A 24,408-nucleotide genomic window follows, 5' to 3' on the forward strand; every position below is an offset into this window, starting at 1 on the left:
TTTGAGCAAGGAAGAGTAAGCTTCTCCAGCGAGCATTGCTACCGTATTTTCCGGCGTATAAGATGACTTTCTAAACCATGAAAATCTTCTCAAAAGTTGGGGGTCGTCTTATATGCCCAGTCACCTTATACATCGGAATATACGGTACTATTAAACATGCTATTATTTAATAATATCAAAAACAGATCTTAGGAAAAAATGGATGTAAAAGAAAAGGAAAAAATCTATGAAAGAAATGAGACTGAAAGCAGAACTTCAGAAAGACAAAGTAGAATCCTATATGATTACTAGAAAACAAATTAATTTCATAACAGACGGAATGGAAAATGGACATAAAGAAAGATAATGTGGAAACTGCTTAATATAAATTAAAAAAGAGAAATGTTTGAAGCTACACTTACAGGAATCATAACAAAGAATGCATGGCGGAATTACTCTATGAAATAGCCTGTGCACAAGAAAAAAATGCATGCAAGAAAATGATATTTTATACATACTTTATATTGTTCATAAATAGGAAAACATTGTTTCAAATAATGCCATCGAAGACAGCACGGAAAAGTTAATATTAAAAGAGGCAGAGAAAATGCAGATATTTTAATAAAAATTGTTTTGAAGACAGTGAAAAGGACTAACAGCCTCCAGCAGAATGAGTGGAATTAAAAATAAAAATAATTAATTTTTTCAGATAAAATATTAGTGGAGTATTGTAAAAAGTTTTTTTTTAGAAATTTGCATGGGAATGATAGTGATATATTGAAACTGAAATTGAAATGAATGCTACAAATATTAATGTTCCCCCCAAAACAAATAATAAATGTTTTGTGTTTTCAAATGATAAGGCTATAGATACAGATTTTGTAACTGGGGAAATGTTGAAATATGGTATTGATTGTTTAAAAAGAGCAAGCTGTTTGAAGTCTGTATGAAGACTGCACTTGGAATCTCCTATACATAGGGACAAATAGAAAAACTATATGCAAAAATATTGAATTCATTAAGTATGAATTCAGAAGGAGAGTGTCCAAATTCTGATAGAAACAATAAGAGATAATGAGCAAGATTTGGGAAGTCTTTATGCCAGTCAAAGGACATACCAACCAGATTTTTTCTTTAATGAGAAAAAAGCAAAATGTATGAATAGGAGGAAGATGGGTTATTGCATATGGGTTAATTTAGCAAAAAAACATGTTATAAGGAGATATATGGAATGTTTCAGGCAAATATGGTGTGGAAGATTGGTCACTACATGCAGTACAAAAACTATATATTGAAGCTAAACCATGCATGAAAATAAATTGACTGCTTAGCAACTAGTATATCCTTGAACAGAACATAAGAACAGGACTTATGATATTCCTTAGTTATTTAATGGATAAATGGAATATTTATGGTGAGTTTAGAGATTGATGGTTGGGAACATGAATATTTATGACTACCGATGATGCCATGTTGTTGGCAGAAAACCCAAATAGTTTGCAGACCTTGTTTCTATGGTGCAACAAGGATTATAGATCTGAAAATTAATGTAACAAGAAAATAGGAATGAACAATTTCAAATTATACATAATATAAATGACAAAAAAATAGAGAAAGTAAATAAATGAATTTGTATACCTTTCTATAAGGACTATGAATGATTGTCAACAGAAGCAAAAATTCCTGATTCTAATGAGTACTGCTGCTGTTCATTTTCTTATATAACAGTGGTTCTAAACCTTCCTAATGCCGCGACCCTTTAATACAGTTCCTCATGTTGTGGTGACCCCCAACCATAAAATTATTTTCGTTGCTACTTCATAACTGTAATTTTGCTACTGTTATGAATGGTAATATAAATATCTGATATGCAGGATCAGACTCTAGAGTAGACTCTAGAACAGTGGTTCTCAACCTTTTTAATGCCACGACCCCCAACCGGTCGTAAGTCGAGGACTACTCAACTGGTGCAGCACCGTTTGCAGAATGGGACTTTTGGCGGGCTCAGCAGGGCAGAGGCAGCCTGGACAATTCCTATTGGCTAATTTATTCTAGAGTCTAATTTATTCTATTGGCTTTCAAAAGGCAATAGAATAAAAGGGAGTAGCACAGCTAAGGAAAAGGGGAAAAAAATGGTGGACTTCATTGTTTTACGACCCCCGTGAAATGGTCGTTCGACCCCAAATGGGGTCCTGACCCACAGGTTGAGAACCACTGTTATATAAGCATTGAGTATGCCTTCTACTCCAATCCCCTGCTCAGGCAGGAAACCCTATACCATTTCAGACAAATGGTTGTCCAGTCTCTTCTTAAAAACTTCCAGTGTTGGAGCATTCACAACTTCTGGAGGCAGGTTGTTCCACTCATTAATTGTTCTAACTGTCAGGAAATTTCTCCTTAGTTCTAGGTTGCTTCTCCTTAATTAGTTTCCATCCATTGCTTCTTGTCCTGCCTTCAGGAGAATAGATTGACTCCTTCTTTGTGGCAACCCCTAAGATATTGGAACACTACTATCATGTCACCCTTAGTCTTTCTCTTCATTAAACTAGACATACCCAATTCCAGCAACTGTTCTTTATATGTTTTAGCCTCCAGTCCCCTAAACATCTTTGTTGCTCTTCTCTGTACTCTTTCTAGAGTCTCAACATCTTTTTTACATTGTGATGACCCAAAACTGGATGTAGTATTCCAAGTGTGGCCTTACCAAGGCGTTATAAAGAGATATTAACACTTCACATGATCAATTACTTTAGCTAACATCTTATTCTTTTTTTCTGTGCTATGTATTAAATTTAACCAGAAAAAAGAACAGGATGATGAATATCAATGTATGTTCATGTTTTCATTCCAGTAGTAAAAACTATAAGAACAATTTTAAATCCAAAACAAATTAAGAAATTTAAGAGGTTGATAGGTTGGCAGGTATGATTCTATTATCTTACATGCATACATAACTTTTAGAATTTTTAGAATTTTCACAATCTGATTAAAAAAAGTCTGAGCATGTTTTTATGCCTATGGAGATTCTCAATCATCCAGGTGGTGGTTCTCCCAAAAGTGCTTTTTCCAAAAGATAACTGGACTTTCTTATTTTTTTTCCTTTTAAAACATTTCACCTCTTATCCAAGAAGCTTCTTCAGTTTAGTGAAACATTTTCTAAGGATAAAACACCAAGAAAGTACAGTTGCTTTTTGGAAAAAAACATCTTTGGGACAAGCATGTTTTTATGCATACATACAAAGAAACAGAGATATAAAGATAGACATACAAAGAAGTAATACCACAAGAACCTGGCTATTTTTCAATAAGACATATCTACGCTACCCAGCTATTCTAAAGGTAATTACAATGCTGGTTTATGTAAAACTACAAATTAGTGAAACAGAATATTATACATTACAAGTAGCCTGGATTTTTTTTTTTCAGAAATCTTCCAGAATTGTACATAACTGAGTAGTTTCACATAGCACAGGTAAAAGAAGTAAGAAATAAGATGTAAAAGGTATAAATAACTGCAGGCTATGAGTCCTTCCAGAACTCTGACAGTTCAACGTTCACTCCTAATTCTGCCTGAAGGCCACATGCAGATTAGAAACATCTGCATTAACGCATCCAGATTTGTATATGAATTTAGATCCAACCTACATACCCTTTCACAACAGAGAGGTTTTTTTTTCAGATTTATGGGATTCCAAATGGTCATTCAGCAAAGCATAAGAGTAAAGCAAAAACTGGCACGTGCCTCATTTTATCTAAAATACGATACAGCAGACTACTAGCTAATTATTAAGAATCTATCTTTCCTTTCATTTTTTAAACATTACTACTGTCTGAAACATAACTAATAGTATCATATACTGTAAGTATACAACATCTTATATCAGCATCATGAAGATGCTGCTTTCAACAAATTGCAATATGAAAGTTGAGGTCATTGTAAATTAATTTATGTAAGGAACTCCTGCAGACTAGATACACTATGTACCAACCATTCAATTTTCATTTATCGTGAGCCAGAAAAGCATGTGGCACTTCTTTAAAACAACATACCAAGCAAGTAAAAAGTAGTGGACAAGGACTAAAAACCCTTGAGCTGTCTATAAATAATAGCCAAGTACAAAGACATACACATAATAACAAATTTGCTTCTGAAAACATTTCCATTCAAGCACATTGCTACAACTATGAGACATTTACTAGTTGTTTAACTACTAGCTTGGCATTTCATTTCTGCCAGTTTTAACTCAAAAAAAAGGAAGACAAAAAATAGATCATATTGGCATTTCAGTGTCGTCAAAACTCACAATGCTGAACATTATTTTAAAACTAAATCAATCATCCTGTTTTAACTTACTGTATTTTTAACATTTTACTAGTGTGTTTGGAGATCCATACTCCTCAAAGAAAAAGTACATTGGGAAATAAATCACTGTATTTTTTAAACATTAAATATGTCTACATTCCCATGCTAAAAATTATATCATGAAGCTATTACTCTTCAGTTTCTTTTGCCAAGCCTTTTAGCAAAAATATTAAATTCAGTTTAAGCACAATGATTGTTCGGAAATCCAATAAAGTTAACAGTGGAATGAGGAGATGAAACATGAAATGTTCTTCTCTTTTTATTACTTTTCTTAAAAGAGTTGATGGTTATATCAGCTTGGATCCTGAGAGACAATTGTGTATCACCAGTAGCATTCAGGAATAACTGCTGACTTCTAAAAGCTTTGATTAAAAAAAAAGACATTGTACCATACTACTTATAGTTCCAAAAGGGCCCTAATCCCACAGAAGAGATTGTGGGGATGGAGAAGGAGCAAAAATGAGAAAGAATATGTGAATACATGAATAGAATTCAATTTACTTGCATGGAATCCTACAATTGCCACTAATTCACTTAATGTACAAAAGTTTGACAAGAAGATTTAACATGCAAGTAGCTTTAATAACTCTCAATAGGGAAAACGCAAATATGTTTTCCCCTTCTTAGCCATTCCAATGTTTTGCAACAGAAGTTACGGTCTAATTAAATACTAGGTACTAGAATTAGATATTAACATTTCTAAGGCAACATCCATCAAAACTACCAGGTATTTAAGTCAAAAATTTCATTCCTGCAAATCAGGATATAAATATAGGAATGACCATGTGAGTTTATGTGAATTTTAAAACCTGCTTTAATTATTACATCTTTTAAATCTATGACGATTCCCTATTCCTTAGAAATAAAGCTGGAACATCAAACATGCTTTTCTAAATCCTAAGGAGAAAAAAAAATAAGATATAACTTTTACATAGCCCACAGGTCTCCCATTTCAACTTTCAGATCATAATTGACTGGCAAACAAAATATAAATGTTAAACAATTTTTTTCTCTAATAAAGCAAATCTCATGGACAATTGGATAAATCCATGTAAATATACATTAACAAACATAGATTAATTTGTCTGCATTAATGGCTGGCTGGATAAATACTGTATCTTAATATCAGTTCAATTAAAAGTATATGTTGATATTTTTACTTTTGTATTATTACATATACCACTATTTTCCCCTTGCTGTTAGTTTTACGTTATTTTACTACTGGTGTTTTAAAGTGGCTTTGTCCTTTAGAAGTTTTTTTTAAAAATCTCAGATGAAGAATTATTGGACAATCTATGCATGTTAGAAATAAAGAAAATGAGGAAATAAAAATATAATTTACCTGTGGCCAAATAAATTATATGGAAAAGCATTTCTTTTCCTTGTACCACATCAACAACCACATGAGAAAAGCGGCTATTGTCCTCCATGAAGTAAGGAACTGGTGTGATGGGTTGGATCACTTCATGCATCAAAATAAATTTTTGGGCATCTTGGAGATTCCTCTCTGTCAGATTCAAATACAGGCCTTGATCCATGGTGCCACACTGAAAATGTATACATATAATACTGTTAACATTAATTCAAGATTTTAAGAACTTAAGACATATAGTATATGTATTGTGAGAGTATAACAATCTAAAGGCTAACTCTTATAATAAGCTATGCACAACTGACCGATCATCCAGCTATATAATATACTTCAATCTTTTTCTTATTAGCAGATTATCCATATATACTCTAAGTTTTCACACATACAAATATAGGAACTGTTGCAATGAAGATATCTCAAAAAAGAAATAACAGGTAAGTGATGTTTTGCTCTTTTTACCTACATATCACAAACAAGAAGTACATAGCACACAGCTCTTTTATTGCTGTTCATCCTGGATAGGACCAGCAAGCCTTGGCACTCAAAAGTACAATGGCACCTCACCTAGCCACAACTGTAGTTATAATTATAAAGGGAGTCTCAGGCTGTATAAGAGAAGAACCCGGGGGCAGAGTCAAAAAAGAAATCAGCCTAGAGTCTCTATGTAACCACAAATGGATTAAGTGCAACCCTTCTAGAATTCTTTGACCCTTATCTAGCTGCACAACAGTGCTATTAGTTGAGTAGATTCCTGTATATAGGCATGAGTACTAATAAATCAGTTTAATTGGAATTTCACTGTGGTCTTGATATTTCATGCCTGATAGGCTCTGTTTTTCCGTGAGGGCTTCGTTATGCATCTATTTTTCCCACAGGAAACTCCTCCTCAAGAGTTAGGTTATTAGGGTTATAATTAAGATTAGCGTTGTATTTTAGCCATCAAGGTCTTGCTCTGTTTCAAAAGAGTACAAAATTGCAAAAGAGGGGTGGAAATCCAATTTTGTTTCTGGATGTCAAGAGGGTAATTTCGAGAAGGATTTTTTTTTACTCAATTTTACTTGATACTCTAGTTCTATCCACTGATCTGGCAACAGTGATCCATTAATGTCCTTTGTACATTAATATAGCACATATCACAGGAACCGCCCCCACAGTGTATTTTTTAACTACAGTTGCTATAAAATTCTTAACCAGATTGCTTATTGGTGCCACAGTTTATACATGATCCTAATACCAGTTCTACATCAGTTGCACAAGTTTTCAGTTAATTTTTAGCCCAATTTAAAGTGTTAATTCTTCCTATTAAACCATAAATAGTTTAGGACAAGAAAACTGAAAGCTCATTTCCTCATATATTGTACAGTTTACAGTTTATGTCTAGGGTCATGCTACATATTTAAGAATAAAAAGAATCTAGGCAATGGAACCACAGAATGATCAGTTTTTAGCAATAGCAGATTGTGGAATACATTCCCTACGTATGATAGAATAGATTAATCCAGATCTTCATAGCTTCCAGCAGGAACCAAAAATATCCCTGCTCAATGGACAATGTGTTGCCCTCCCAATGTGATGTTTGCAACTTACATCATTATTACTATGGATTTAAAGTTGTCAGTTAAATGTTAAATTTAGGGGGGGGGTTATAATTTTTACCATGTTTATATATTTCTCTAAAATATTGTAAATATTTTAACTTCTTAAAACTGAGTGCAATTTGATGGACATGCATACAACATGCAAAAAAGGTTAAGAACACCTTCTTATTTTTATCTACCTGAAAATTAGGATTAGGGTTGGGATAAGGAAGCCAGGCAGAACGAGAGTTTTCTTGGTATTTGAATGGCCCACTAAAGACCTGAGTTATTGCAGTCATGTTGAATACACAAACAGCTGAAACGGCTACACTGTTCCTTTAAAAAAAACACCAAAGAAATGGAAAAAACAGATTATTTTTGATAGCCAATGCAAATTTTCTATAACACTTATAATTCTTTGTATCTCACCTCTGAATAGATGGAAGTATGAATCATGATTATTAAGTTAGAATTTCCTAGAACAGTGATGGCGAACTTTTTAGAGACCGAGTGCCCAAATTGCAACCCAAAACCCACTTATGCATCGTCGGGTGCTGGATGGGTGTGGCCCATTGGGTGGGCGTGGCTGCGGTGGTAACAGCAGACTGGATGGGACTAAAAAGTTCAATCAATCAATTCCAACTTTGCAAGATCTTTTTTTTTTTCCGCAAGAAGTTGAAATTGACTGATTGATTGAACCTTTATTTTTGTACACAGCAGTGGAGGCCTAAAGCAAAAAGGTTTTATAAAACCCAGCTGAAGGCCTAGGATTGGGGCGACAGCACACATGCCCACAGAGAGGGCTCTGAGTGCCGCCTCTGGCACCCATGCCATAGGTTTGCCACCACTGTCCTAGAATAATAGTACTGTAAGATCTAGAGCAATATCTCTGGAGGGACCAAGCTGAGAAAGGTTTCTTTATATTTTAACATTATATTATAATTAACAATCTCATGGTACCTGAGATTATATAAATTATGCATTATGCAATTACTACTCAGTACATATCACATACATTAGTTTGTTATGAACTCTACAATAGGAGTCTCCAACATTGTACCTTTTTCTAAATTAGCTTAGCTTTTTAAAAAGTATTATGATACTGCTACATTAACTAGAATACAGCATGTAGATATTTATTCCTTGAAGAATAAAGCAAAGTCATTTGGAAATTACCAGTTGGTTAGCTGAGGTGGCTAAAAATGTGGAGATCTAAAATCTTGCTACACATACTTAGGCAAAAAACAAAACCCATCATCATGAAAATAAGCAAGGATAAACACTCTTCTGTTTAAAATATCAGATATTTTCTTACAACAATAATTAATGTATGCAAGCAATAAGAATTATATTTTTCATTCTGAAATTATTTGCACATTACCTAGGGTCAGCCTTTCCCAATCTTGATATCCTCCAGATGTACAAGCTTCAGTTCCCCAAATTCTTAGCAACATTCATGTTGGCTTGGGAATTTTGGAAGCCCACACATCTGGAAGTTGCTCAGACTGGAAACTGAGTACATGTTCATAGATTCCTTATATCACTAGACAGCAGTATCTCTTTTGTGACAAAGCGGTGTGCCTGATTCTTAAATAAATGTTTAAATGTTAAACTGCAAGTGTTTAAGATCATTGAAGTTAATAGCCTAGTTACTCAAAGGGAATACATGACACAGTTGTAAGCTGATCAGCTAAGCAAGAATTCAACACACTGAACAGCTATGAAACAAGAGCAAATGATAAGCTAATTTAGTGATAAAAGCATAGGTAGATTTAATTCAGCAGAATACAAGGTTGAATGCGATGGTTTAGTAATATTCATAAAACATTTAGCTAAAGTAAACTAAAAGATATTAAATGTAGAATTAAAGAAGCTGAGTGAAGTATTTCCATTCCGTAATTCTTGGACTGAAATAACATCTTTTTCTTAAAGTAGGAAACAGATAAAAGCTATAAGACTTAATAAATATTTAATTAATTTTAGACAAAATTGCCACATATATGCCTACAGAGAATGTACATAACCCCTAACTCAGTGCTGCTTAGACAGAACTTTAGAAAATAAATTATTCAAATAATACAAATATACTGGGCACCCAATTCCATATTGTTTCCTAGAGAATAGTCTGTTAAAATTATTTAATTAATTCACTTGTATTCTGCCCATACTTGCATCCTGTATTCTACTAACTAACCCAAATAATAGTCCCAGCACTGTTCCCACTTGACAATTTCAAATACCAGCAATATTTTTTCTTTATAGTGTACATTGTGCATGCTTTGTAAAAGCCAGCTTTTAGAGTTGAAGGTCCTGCATGAGGTCTTTAAAAATTATGCAGTTAAATGTATCTGGGAGATTCCCTCCACTTACAAAGACCCATATTTGATTTCGCTCTCCCATAGAAATGTATTCTTTTTCTCTTCATATCTTGGAACCTTCATATACTGGAGAGCCATCTTACAGATTTGGGAGCAATAACTTATTCAATTTATACAAATTGGAGTGCTGTAGAAATGTTTAAAATGCCTTCCTATAGGTAGTCAGTCCCCAAATTCAGAATAATGTAAATTCCAAGAACTCCTCCACCAAGATCTGCTTCATTTATATTTCAAAGTGCTTAATGAATTATCAGCCCATAGAAAAGCAAAAGAGGAATAAGATAAAGATATTATTTGATTCATTTGTGTGGCTATAAATGAATATTATAATTATTATGAATGTTATGATTATTTGTTTTGCTACAATATACAAATGAAGCTAGCTCTCTAGAAATCATATCTGTAGTATGTTGACTATCAATCATGCAATATATATGTCTGTGGGGAGAGAGGGAGAGAGAGAGAGGGAGGGTGGGAGAGAGGGAAAGAGGGAGAAGGAGACGGAGAAAGGGGAGGGAGAGAGAGTCAGTCCACAAAAGAGACCTAAAACAAGATGGATTGACAACATCAGCAAGTATTGTGGGCCCAATTGGTAAAAGAAAGCTCAGGACTGTATAGATTGGAAACATGCAGAAGAGGCCTTCATCCTACAGTGGATAGACAATGGCTAAAATGATGATCATGAATGATGGTGATGATACAGAATCCAACCATAAATAAAGGTAAGTAAAGAACTGAAAATAGAGCCAGTTTGATGTAGTGGTTAAAGCATCAGGCTAGAAACTGGGAGTTCTAGTCCCACTGAGACAGAAAGCCAGCTGGGTGACCTTGGGCCAGTCTTTCTCTCCCAGCCCTAAGAAGAAGGCAGTGGCAAATCACTTTTGAAAAAAACTGACTTTAAAATGCCAGACAGCCAGAAGGAAATAAACATACTATAGAATGCCCTTGAAACTACCAAAATAATCAGGAAATTTGCTGTCATTTGAATCAGGAAACTATTAATTCACAATGACTTCATTGGTTTCCAACTGATTGTTACATAAAATTTAAAATGTTAGTCTTTACTTAGTAAGATCTGGTTGTTTGGATTTTTGAGAAAGCGCTTGTAAGAGAAAAGCCCCTGCTATGTGTCTCCAGAAGCAACTGTTTGTATGAGTATGACAAGATTTACTCCATCATAGCATTCATTCAGGTTCAACTGCCTGTCTTGAGTGGTCTAGACCAGTGTTTCTCAACCTTGACAATTTTAAGGCATGTGGACTTCAACTCCCAGAATTCCACAGCCAGCAATGCTAGACTCTTCCCTGGATGCATTTTCATTGTGTGATGAAAACAATACTTCATAGGATCTCTCATCTCCAGTTGAATATTCTCCTACAATTCATATTTATATATTTTTACAAAATTAAACCACGTTTACTAATGGAACGGTTGTCTTTGAAAATTAATTATTAATGTGGCAGATACCAATATTTTAGTATATAATAGTCTCCATTTTTGCCAATTGTTACCATCTTATCAAATTAAAAATTCAAACAAAGAAAGCTTTTAGGCTTGAAAAATTCACATTCTTCTAGTTGTTAATTTTTTACCCTTCTAAAAGTGATAAATATATAATCATTTTCCACACTTTTTCAAAAATCTTTATCTTGGAATTTTTTTATTATGCGTTTGTTTTCAAGATTGCCCACTCCTGGTTATAAATAGATTTCCTCCCCAAGTTAATTTTGAATATTCTAGAAAGAAAATACTACATAAACTACATACACATTAGTGGTAAAGATCCCGTAGATTAATTCCAGTTCTGGCAGGAAGAACGTACTCTGTAATTCATTGTAGTAAAATGGAATTTCTCCAGGGTGGGAGCAATTCAAACGCGCTTTCATGAAGGTGGTCCAAGTATCTTCCAGCAAAAACCTGCCACCAATGTCATTCTTACAAACTCGAGCAGTCCGAGAAAAAACTATTTTCCCACAATCATGTTCCACTGCATTCTCTCGGAAGAAAAAGTAGATGAAGTTTCCAATGTCATATGAAGACACAAAATTTGGTTCTGGAATATATTTTGAAAAACAAAAATAGAGGGAAATAACTTTGCTCCTTAAATTGACTCCATCCATCTACACACAGGCCCTTGTTTCTTTAGGACACGTACCCAGAATTCATGCAAGAGGCTACTGTTTTTGCTCCTCCTAATATCCTTCCTTAAACCCCAGCTTTTATGTAACATTTTTTGAAATTTCCATTCCTGAACTCAAGAAGAGTCCACTTACATCTCTCTGTTTTAGTCTGATGCCCTTTTTCCTGCCAAGATTATCTTCATTCAAATAATACCAAGATTTAGCACAATAATTTAGTAATACATATATTTGTAGTAACTGTCCAAAGACTACCAACGATCTCTTTAGTTAGAGTTATAAGGAGTCCTTGGTGAACTGTGGTAATTCAGACTGGGAACTCTGTCGTTAAGCAATGTGGTTGTAAACTGGAATGTTATGTGACTGCACTGATTTACAATGGCAATTCTGGCTGTTCTACTTTCCATTGTTAGGTGACTTTCATGTGATAATTCGACATGACATCACCATTTGCAATCTCCTGCCGGCTTCCCAATTGACTCAACTTGTTGGAAGTCAGCAATGAAGATTGCAAATGGCTATCACCTGATCACGCTGAGTTATTCTAACTGCAAGCAAGTCGCCAAGTGCTCAAATTGTGAACATGTGACTATAGGAATGCAACAAGAGCTGCAACTAGGAAGCCTAGTTGTAATTCTCCACATTCAGCATGGACAAAGTAGCATTAAGTTGTAAGAATGAAGTTTTTTCCTTCAAAATGAATTAGTGGAAGTTCTTAAACCAGTGGTTCTCAACCTGTGGGTCGGGACCCCATTTGGGGTCAAATGACCATTTCACGGGGGTCACCAAACAACGCAGTCCGCCATTTTTTTCCCCTTTTCCTTAGTTGTGCTACTCCCTTTTATTCTATTGGCTTTTGAAAGCCAATAGAATAGACTCTCTTGAATAGAGTCTAATTCTATTGGCTTTCAAAAGCCAATAGGAATTGTCCAGGCTGTCTCTGCCCTGCTGAGCCCGCCAAAAGTCCCATTCTGCAAACGGTGCTGCACCAGTTGAGTAGTCCTCGACTTACGACCAGTTGAGTAGTCCTCGACTTACGACCGGTTGAGGGTCGCGGCATTAAAAAGGTTGAGAACCACTGTCTTAAACGAAAGCATTTCCTAACCCCCCCCCCCAAAAAATAGTGTCTTCCGTATACTCACCATTGAGCCACTTAGAGTTGTACTGTGCAGTCCGAAGTGGAGGGAAAATACCCAAACTGCGATAAATTGCAGGATCTCTCCCTGGAAAGTCCATGACCGTTGCTGCATATAACTCACCAGTGCTTGCAAGGAGAGCCGTAGAATTGTGCTGGGGGCTATAAGGACAGCGTGCCATGCCACTGATCTGATCGTGTGACTCTTCCAGGTTGCTTAGCTTCATCAGAATATTGGGGAGAGGAAGAATTATTACAAACTGCATTACAGAACATGAAACCCACAAATCCTGAACACAAACTGAAGAATTTATTTGTACACGTGTCCTGCTTTTGGTCAGGAACTCCTTCGATTTTCACCCATATCAACACTGAATTAACTATTATATAACTCTAACTCTATTCTTATATTAAATATAAATATACACATACGCACACAAATAACTGGAAGAAAAAAACCTGACTTCTAATGTGAAGAATTAAAAATGGTGTCTTAAAGTACATTCTTATTAATATAGACTTCTTACTAGCTTTAGGGACTGACTACAAGTTCAATAAAGGGTTACATACCTACAATACACTAGATCTCATTCACCCCATACAGATTACTGTTCACAATGTCCATCACATAGATGACTACAATCAATTCACTCCTTCCATCTTATACACATTCATTCAGTTAAGCCACAGTATAAATAAATATTGTGTCGTAGCACTTTTAAAGCAATCTACTAGCATTCAAGTATTGCAGGATATGGTAACAAACATTGGAGAGAAAATCACAATATTAGAGAAGACTAACTTTTTCCATTTCTGGTCACTCCTCCTTGAAAATGCCACCTATACCACAATAAGGCTTTAAAATAGCTTGAACTATCATAAATTAAGCTTATTTTGAAGCTTTATTATAAACGATAGGAACTCCTTACCAATATTGTAAGACTGGGCAGCAGAACCTTTCATTATCCAGAGTAACTCCCTCTTTGAAATGTCCTCCGTGGCCGCGATGCTTAAAACGGTCACAATATTCAGGTTGGGCTATTTTAAAGCCTTACAGGACAGGGTAAATTTGTAATCTCAGAACAGCTATAGATCAGACTCCATGAAAGAGACCATGGCAGACCAGAAAATTTCTCATTCCAAATGTAATTGATGAAGAAATTCCCAGGTCTCTTTGTTTTTTCTTCAGCCAGTATATTGGTAATAACATTCTCAAGTCTCTGTTGATATAATATTGGTAATTACAGAATGGATGAAATACTGAAAATTATGTATTATATACTGCAGTTGATAGATGGCCACCTAGCTCATAATGGAGAGTATCCAATTTATTTGCATTTGTACAAGAAATTCCACAATCATAGAAGTCTTCTTACTGAATTAAGAAATCTACAGTATTGTAGTGCAGATCTACTCATATTCTTACCGTCCGATTAGTGCAAATGGGTGTAAATGCATTAGTTCCGCATGCAAACAGTCTATCACCACCAATCAGGAGAACACGAATATAATTTTGGCACTCTTCCTGCCAAAGCAAAGTATATTATTAGTATAATGATATATATTAAGAAATTTCTATATAGTCAGAATTTATTTACAATTAATTCCTAATGACAGCAACACAATCCATCAATGTGTTCTGTAAGTACTAATACATCAACATATATACTTATTACAACAGCTGTTGATTACAGATTACAGCAGTGATCATTGTGCAGTAAGCGTATGTGTGAACTTGTATAGAAAAAGAATGTTATCTGACACTACTATAAGCCACTTCATTTATTATGAAGACTTTAAAATTTACATTAAATGTCAAAAATGTATATTATTTCAAATACATGTTGGAGTTGTAAATGTAAAGAAGGATTTTTTTTACCATCTCTGATGGAATTGAGACAAAGCAAAAAAATATTGGAGTAACATTTACATCTTAAACAGAAGATTCTTAAAGGGAATATAAAGATAAAGCCAGAGATTCTCTTTTAGGCTTAATGAACAAAGAACACGAACAAAAATTTGGAACTTAGTTGATATATATATATATATATATATATATATATATATATATATATATATATATATATATATATATATATATATATATATATATAAAAATGCTGACGGGAGCAAGAATCACTATGCACAAAACTGGAAAGATATTTTAATTCCAACAATGGATGACTGGCTGGAAAAACTGATGGAATTAGCAGAGATGTCTAAATTGACTGCCTTAAACAAAGAAAAGAATATAGCTAATTTTGTTTCCATTTGGAAACCACTTCTGGACTTTGTGTTTGAGGTGAAAAAATGAAACTTTGACTTTGGGTTTTGCTGATTAGATAAGTTTGTTATTATAGAAGTGGCTAGTGTATCTTATTATGTAAAAGTAAAAAGTTGAGGCTATATGATATCTTATTCTGTGCTAAAAAGAGTTGGAAGTGAATGCCTTTCTTTCTTTTTTCCCTTTAACCCTACACTTTTTTCTCTTCCCCCTTTCCTTCCCACTTTCCCACTGTTTTCATTTTTTCTTTGTATTTTATATTTTGATAAACTAATACAAAACCTGAAACATAAGCCTCTTCATTTATTTTACTACACAAATTTTGTAACTCTTTAGAATGCAGCACTTTAATTATTTAATTCTGCTTTTTCTTTTTCATATATTCTTTTATTCAACATAGCGTTCTATAAACACAAAGATGATATATGAACCAATTCTAATAAGCAATCAAATAATTCTGCAGAAATTTGCTGATATTAAGGGTAATTTTTAAGAAATGTTGGAGAACTGGTAAAAAATACTAGACCATCATATAACAAATATTGTCCAGAGATCTCTTTGGTAGCATTTTGAAGGTTAGGGTTTTGCTTTCTTTTGACTGATAAGAGTTTTATAATTTTTTTACAGCTGTAAACTACAAGGAGTCTGTATGAAGATGGCAGTATAAAAAAAATCAATCAATCAATGACTCAGTTTTGCACCCAATAGCTACACCAAGCAGTTGATTTTATGGCAATATGAACCAGACTTTAGGGATTTGTAAATCATCTGTAAAATGTTTTAATGTAGAGAAATTCTGGCCAAATGCCTTTCTTTGACATCCATTTCAAGGTCAGATGTCTTTCAATAAGGTCAGAACAAGTTGGAACATTTCTGATGAAGCTGTTCCAGCTGAGAATGGGATGTTAAATTTTCAGAAAGTTTTCACCTTGTTTTATTTGCACACCTTTATTCAATCAGCCCAATTTTTATCTAAAATAGGAAACTACGGGTTTGAGAGTGAGCTTATGAACTTCAGACTACAACTACATTTGTGCCAGGATCGCCAAAACATTTCCAGGCTGAAAGGGTTGAACAATGACATCACTGGCTTTCAGTTCCGGGTCACAGCGCTGCAGTCGTGCGGAGAGACTCGTATCTTCACCAGCCGAGTTTCCCTCGCTGGGAGACCCTTGATTGGGTCAAAAGTCACCCTGCAGGGGCGACCACCGTTGAGGAGGCTGCCTGTTTGACTGAAGAGGGGCGGCGGCACCCTCTGCAGTCCAAACAAGCTCCTTTGGGCCGACAGAGTAAAGATCGGTCAGTAAAATGGCCGATCACTTAGCTGCATCAGCCGTAAACCACAAGAACATCTAAGTGAAATAGAACCACCGTGAAAAATTTGATGAGACCTTTCCTTGCCTCTCCCTTTCCTATTTACTCCTGTGAAAAGCCTTTGGAATCATTTCCCTATCTTTTTAAAATGGCTTTGTTGATGGGGGAAGAAAAGTCTTGGAACAAAAGAAAAATCAATTTCAAGTTTTTCAATGGTTGATTTTGTTTTTGAATATTTGGGAGTCCTAAAATCCCTGTTATAGAAACTTAATATGCTAGCAATTTGGAGAATTTTTTTTCTATTTTCTACTATTTTTATAACTAAGGAAAAGAAGGAAAAAAGGAAAAGAGGAAAGAAATTATTTTTATTGGGGGTCTGGAAAGACTGAACAACTGGTTAACCCTCTGGGGACATCCTGTGGTGAAAGTATTTATTGCAATTGTTATCTCCTTTCTTTGGATTCTGAGTCTGACTTTGACCTTCAAATTATCTCAAAAGGGAAAGATAAAGAAACTGTATAGCTGTGTGGAAGCGGATATTGACTGATTGTTATTAAATACAGCCTCCACCAAAAGAATAATGGCTTTATATACTACTGAAATGGAGGAACTCGGTCCAGATTTCAATTACAAGTATATATTGGACAAAATTCTTAAAAATACTGAACAAATAATTGCCTACACAAAAGAGATTATTTTTCAACAACAAATCAAAGCGCAAGGTGTAAGTGAGCACTTTGTAAGCCAAGAAATAGCAGAAGGGGTATATACTCAAGAAATCCATCTTCAACTTTATCCACAATTTACTGAAATGAAGGAATTAAACTTACATCAGGACTACCAACCTACACCAGAAAAAACTTTTGATGCTAATGAACAAATGACTTTTAGCACGGAAACTAAGGATATTACCCCAGAAGGTCAGGCTGATCTCCAGACTCCAACTGATTACATGACAGATAAAAAACTAATAGGAGGAGAGCAAAATAATATTAAAGAAGACTCTACATTATTTTATAGACAATCTATTGAGACTTTGGGTGATTCAAAAATGACTGTAATTAAACTAGACACAACTTCAAAAAAGATGAAGATGGATGTTCAACCACGAGCTATTGAGAATCGCTACAACTTTTTCACTAGCCTATTACAATGGACAATGGGAGATTCTCCCCTGATTTATGCATTACGGCAAGAAATGGACGGAGTTTTATTTGCGGACTTAGAGGCCTTACTATGGAAATCTGTTTGGAACAGAAAGAAAGCTAAAATAAGATATAAATATGGGATTTAAGATTACATTTATGGGTTGCAATGGCTTTATAGAGATGTGGATTGATTTGGATTTGGATTTTTAAAAGGTGTTTTTAGGTTAAGATTTAGAATTTAATATTGAAATATAATAAGAATATTTTTTGGAATAATAGATCTTCTTTCTTTTCTCTTTCTTGGTTTCTTTTTGTTTCTTTCTATTATTTTTTTTATTTTTCCTATGTCTTTTATTATTAGATATAATAGCTAATTTATGGAACTATAATGATAAAAAGATTGTAATGATGGAAGAGATGAAATTAATAAATGAAGAATTGCTGAATAAGAAATAGAATACAGTTGAGAAATGTAAGAATGTAAGAAGCTGTTGCAAGAAGATTGCACAGACTGACTATAAGCAGCGGCATGACAAAGTAGCAACAATGGTGCATTGGAAGATCTGCAAAAAATATCATTTGCCTGTAAACAAAAATTGGTGGGATCATAAAATAGAGAAAGTCATAGAAAATGATAAAATTAAACTGCTCTGGGACTTCAGAATTCAAACAGACAAGCACCTGCAACATAACACCCCAGACTTAACAATTGTCGATAAGAAAGACAAAAAAGTCGGGATAGTGGACGTGGCAGTGCCTGGAGATAGCAGAATAGAAGAGAAAGAACTGGAAAAGATAACAAAATACAAAGACCTACAAATAGAAATAGAAAGACTGTGGCAAAAGCAAGCAAGGGTAGTACCAATAGTCATAGGCTCCTTGGGTGCAATCCAAAAACAACTGGAGCACCACTTGAACACCATTGGCATTGACAAATTCGCTATTAGTCAATTGCAAAAGGCGGCCTTACTAGGAACTGCTTACATCCTGCGACGATATCTGTAATACCATCAAACATCCACATCTGCCTATCCCAGGTCCTGGGTAAGGACTCGATGGGTAGACAAAATGCCAAATCCAGTCTGAACATCTGGCTGACTGTGTGATGATCCATAATAATAATAATAATAATAATAATAATAATAATAATAAAGTTGGAAGGGATCTTGGAGGTCATCTAGTCCAACCCCCTGCTCAGGCAGGGAACCCTATACCATTTCAGACAAATGGCTGTCCAGTCTCTTCTTAAAAACTTCCAGTGTTGGAGCATTCACTGCTTCTGGATGCAGGTTGTTCCACTGGTTAATTGTTCTAACTGTCAGGAAGTTTCTCCTTAGTTCTAGGTTGCTTCTCTCCTTGATTAGTTTCCATCCGTTGCTTCTTGTCCTGCCTTCAGGTGCCTTGGAAAATAGCTTGACTCCCTCTTCTTTGTGGCAGCCCCTGGGATATTGGAACACTGCTATCATGTCCCCACTCGTCCTTCTCTTCGTTAAACTAGACATACCCAATTCCAGCAGCCGTTCCTTATATGCTTTAGCCTCCAGTCCCCTAATCATCTTTGTTGCTCTTCTCTGTACTCTTTCTAGAGTCTCAACATCTTTTTTACATCTTGGTGACCAAAACTGGATGCAGTATTCCAAGTGTGGCCTTACCAAGGCATTGTAAAGTGGTATTAATACTTCACGTGATCTTGATTCTATCCCTGTTAATGCAGCCTAGCACTGTGTTGGCTTTTTTGGCAGCTGCAGCACACTGCTGGCTCATATTTAAATGATTGTCCACTAGGACTCCGAGATCCCTCTCACAGTTACTACTGAGCAAGGTACCCCCTATACTATACCTGTACATTTGGTTTTTCTTGCCTAAAAGTAGAACCTTACTTTTTTCACCACTGATTTTCATTTTGTTAGATAGTGCCCAGTGTTCAAATCTGTCCAGATCCTCCTGTATCCTAAGCCTGTCTTCTGGAGTGTTGGCTATTCCTGCCAGCTTGGTGTCGTCTGCAAATTTGATGAGTTCCCCATCTATCCCCTCGTCCAGATCGTTGATGAAGAAGTTGAAGAGCACTGGGCCCAGAACAGAGCCCTGGGGCATCCCACTACACACTTCCCTCCATGTAGATGTGGTTCCATTGAGGACCACACGCTGAGTACGGCCAGTCAGCCAGCTACGGATCCATCTGGTGGTGATGCTATCTAACCCGCATTTTTCTATCTTATCAAGTAGTAGGTTGTGATCTACTTTGTCAAATGCCTTATTGAGGTCCAAGTAAATTATATTCACAGCATTCCTCTGGTCCACTTTGTCACTTGGTCAAAGAATGCAATAAGATTTGTATGGCATGATCTGTTTTTGACAAACCCTTGTTGGCTTTTACTAATGACTTCGTTTGCCTGTAGGTGTTCGCTGATTCGTTGTTTGATTATCTTTTCCAGAATCTTCCCAGGTATTGAGGTCAGGCTAATAGATCTGTAATTTCCTGGGTCCTTTTTTTTCCCTTTTTTGAAGATGGGAACTACATCAGCTCTTTTCCAGTCCTCTGGTAGTTCCACAGTGCTGCAGGATCTTTGAAAAATATAGTTCAGTAGTTCTGAGATCACATCTGCCAGTTTCATCGATGAAAGGTTGCTGATAACTTCTATTGATTAATTGAATTCTTATTTAGGAATGTATTCATGAATTAATTTTACTTAGAAATGTATTAGTTTGACTATACTATTCTAATTGTTAGAGAGGGAAATTTTAAGGAGCATTATTTGAGCTATATATGTATGATGTTATTGTACCTAACTGATTACCCTATCTCCATGTTGTTTCTTAAGCGTGCTGGTGTAAAAATGGAAAAACCAATAAAATTGTTTGGGAAAAAAACCCAGTGACATCACTGTTGCCCAGAAGATGCCCAGTTGGGGACTGCTTTCAGGTCCCCATTAAGTTGCCCCATTGAATTGGTACCAGTCTATCCAGGGCTTTTTTTTCTCATAGAACACCCAGAACGGAGTTCCGGCACCTTTTTTGGATGGAACCTTGTAGGATAGGTAAGGCAGGTTGTATGACGTGTGTGAGTTCCAGCACCTTTTTTTTTTTTTAGAAAAAAAGCACTGCATCTATCTACCTGAAGTTGCCTACTTTCAAACAGCTGGGTTGGCAGGAGCTGAAGTGTATGATGGGAGGTCACCTCACCCTGTGGCAACAACTGGGTCTCAAAGGCAAGCTTGCCAATCATCAGCCCAGAATCCTAACCTTGTGAACCACCACACTCCAGATCTTCAGATAATCTCAGTGATTACACAGAGGTATTGAGAGCTGGATATTAGCCCTATTACTAACAGCCTTGGGTTTCAAATGCCATTTTCAGCTTGTTTGTTTTCAGTCTTTAAAAAAGGGTATAACCTTTTATTTTACAGGCATGTTTCTGTTTGTTTGTTTTTGTTTTTTTTTCCCTTGAAAATCCTGCATTGTGTCTCTCCATTGAGCATTCTTGGCATGAAAATTCACAATAAAGCTCCAGAAATCATACTAAATCCAGAAGGCAAAACATTGGGAATAACTATTACATGTAATATGGATGCAGTTTTACCATATCCAAGACATCTAGAAAAAAGAAATAGCAATATTTTAGATAGAGAAAACTGATTAAGGACTTACCGTTGATTTGCCTTTACTATAACAAGCTTTTTTAGTAGTCTCATCACAATGCCATTCCACATCCTAATATTCAGAAAAATAATGGTTATTTCTTCACAAAATAAAATAAAATCTGATATTCCCATTGAAAGATAGTAATTTTCTACTGAAATCCACCACATCGATGTCAAATTAGAAGGAAAATCAAAAATTATGATACACACTGAAATGAACATGCAGCATATTTGTTGGTTTATGGTCAAACTATACAAGATAGGAATTAACAATGTTCTTTTATTGTCCTTGTTCAATTATGAAAGTAAAATTATTTACTGAAAGAATGTTTATGTCTGTCTTTCCAATTGCCTACTACCTACTCTTTTTCTCCTCAGTCTCACTCCAATATGGAAGTTCTTGGCCAGGTTGAATGAAAGGCCTGAATTAATTATTGCAAAGGAACTCAAGAGTGGGCTGAAACTTCAGCTTTTCTTGGCTTTTCACCACTTTAATGCACACTCCTAGTCCTATTTCACATGTGAAAATGGCAGACACAATGTGCCTCTTGTGTGAGAGACAAATATTACTGCACTATTCTTTCCAAATTATATCATGACAGCTTACAATATATTAAAACTATTAACCATGAAAGAAAAATAAAATGAAAGTAATAGGATACACATATATGGGCATCTATAAAGTTATATATGAGTTTTGGCCATACATAGGTTCTTTAAAGATAATTGGACCACTTTTTTGGGGGGAAGGTATTCCTCAGATAAAGCAACTGCTCTGAAAATATCTGTTCCATTTGACAGTGAAAGGACTCAAAGCGAAACATACACAGGTAAATCCAGGCAGTTTTGTAATGGGTGGGTGCATATGTTTAAATGATTATTATCTCAAACAGTTTAGATAAGCACCAACACTTTAAAATAGTCTTGATTTTTCCCCCACAACTGATAAAATATGTTCCAAAGAAATTTAAATCTAGAAACTGCACTTTATATTACCAGCAGCAATCCTCAAATACAAGACCCATTTTTGAGATTTGCAGAAGATTAATCAGAAGATTAACAAAGTATCATCCCAATATGAGAAAAATCACCACTGGCATAGCTCTAATTCATGTGATTTAACCGACAAGTAGAAACAGAAAATACCAATGACACATCGCTACAGATGTTTCAATGATCTTTCTTGACACCTCTTATGGTTCATCAAAATCATAGACAAGATAAAACATGGCAGGAGCTTCATAACAAAGATGCTATTAGGGAGGCAATAATTGACAAAACTGCATTCAGAAAGTTCTGCAGGCTGAAGCAAAACCACCATATCTACCAACCTATCTAAATATATGTAGGGTTCAAGAAGAGCAAGGTTTTATCTCCTGCATCTTTTCTAACTGGGCTATTACATCAGTCTCGGTACGAAGTCAGTTGTGCATTTTTAAACTCCTGGCCCCTGAAGGAGATATTAGTGATTGGTTAGTTCTGAATACATCCTTAGGATGGTACACATAAGAGTATAAGGGTATTAGTCTTAGACCAACCACCATATGTGAGCCACCTAGAGCAACACAAGCTTTTTTTATTATTTTGAAAAAAAAATCTAAAATTAAAACCTGAATGATGCAAAACGCTATCTCAAATGTCAAGTTCTACCCTTAATACCATCTCAATTATCACTTCTGCTGTTCCAATAATATTAGCTTGATGTTTAAATAATTATATAATAATATCAATAATCATAATCATAGGAATAAAATGTATTGCTAATTAAAGAAGATAAAACTGACTTTCTATTCAACAGCGATCGGTTAGGCCACCCAATTTGAAGAATACTAAAATTATATTTTAGGAGCTCTCTCGCTCATATTTGTGATGTAAGAAACATGTCAAAGGTATTGGAAAATGACCACAGAACTCTCAGAATTATGATACTATAACAAATCCATATGATTTTGTATCATCTACATCCGAGATGAAATGGTGATTTGGTTTCAAATTTTGGCAAGCCTATAAAGAAAACAGCAAACATTTTTCCAGCTAGAGAAAACAAATGATGTATCAATATATGCATAGAAAAAGTAACAAGGAAAAGAATGTTGACCAATAACTCAAGATGAGAATGCTAAGAAAGTCTAGCAATAGAAAAACCCTAATCATACTGTAAGAATGTTATTTCATGAATGCCATTACAAAAGAAAAATACAGATAAAATGTATAAAAGTTTCAAGGGCTGCCTGAGGATATGCTGAAAAGACAAGAACTGGAATACTGGAATGTAAGTTCCAATTTAACATGTAAGAATAAAATGTGATGGCACTCAAACACAGTAGCCCAAATGCCAAACTCCCAGCATATCAGTAGTGACAGGTTTGAAACCCACAGCAATTTGGGTATCTTGGCAAGCACCGAAGCCTGGGGAATACTTATTCTCTCTCTTTTTTTTTCTTACCCCCAAAAGAAGATGACTGTTCAGTTAAGCCCTGTACTATTTTGCTTAGGATTTTTATTTATTTATTTAACCATTAGTTTGCATGCTAGTAGTAAGAAAATGTTCTACTTCAGCCTATAGCAGAGATGAGAGGATATGAACCTCCAAATGTAGCTATACCGTAGCTTCTAGGATCTTTCACCATGAGTCCAGTTGTCTAGAACTGCTAGAAGGCCACAATTTTCCATTAATTATCTGTTGATTTAAATGCAAGAAGTAAAGAAGGAAGCAACAATTTAATCAATCACTAGATAATCCATGTAGTTATTTATAAGAAAAAACCCTACTATTTTACTGCTAGTTTTGTCAATTGCATTTCTTTCATTTTCAATGAATGTTGTATGTCTTTCTTTGACTTCTGTTGTAATAAAATGAAGTCTTAACATTGACTTATAAACCACCATGCCTATAGCTGAAGTCTCAGGTCTTTAATCTAATTTATATTGTGTGTGTGTGTGTGTGTGTGTGTGTGTGTGTGTGTGTGGAGAGAAAGAGAGAGAGAGGCCGATTGAGGTACTGAGGTATTATAAACTGAACTGAAAAGTTTCAGTAAACAGAACAGGATCAACTTTCTAATGTGCAGACATCAGCAGA

At 35.2% G+C, this 24,408-nt stretch overlaps 1 protein-coding gene across 1 annotated transcript in view; it reads right to left on the reverse strand.

Annotated features, from left to right (window-relative positions):
* SEMA5A (semaphorin 5A) overlaps window positions 1–24,408 on the reverse strand; it is a 212,456-nt gene that overhangs the window by 53,246 nt on the left and 134,802 nt on the right. Inside the window, exons 5-10 of the mRNA XM_039329293.1 lie at window positions 21,337–21,399; window positions 14,369–14,467; window positions 12,950–13,163; window positions 11,437–11,722; window positions 7,492–7,627; window positions 5,685–5,889 (exon numbers count right to left, since the gene is read on the reverse strand). Of these exons, the coding sequence (XP_039185227.1) occupies window positions 5,685–5,889; window positions 7,492–7,627; window positions 11,437–11,722; window positions 12,950–13,163; window positions 14,369–14,467; window positions 21,337–21,399 (1,003 nt within the window). The remainder of the gene's footprint in view (window positions 1–5,684; window positions 5,890–7,491; window positions 7,628–11,436; window positions 11,723–12,949; window positions 13,164–14,368; window positions 14,468–21,336; window positions 21,400–24,408) is intronic.

Source organism: Crotalus tigris, unplaced genomic scaffold (genome assembly GCF_016545835.1).
Source record: "Crotalus tigris isolate CLP2741 ecotype Arizona unplaced genomic scaffold, ASM1654583v1 scf7180000024391.5723578, whole genome shotgun sequence".
NCBI classification, from domain to species: Eukaryota; Metazoa; Chordata; class Lepidosauria; order Squamata; family Viperidae; genus Crotalus; species Crotalus tigris.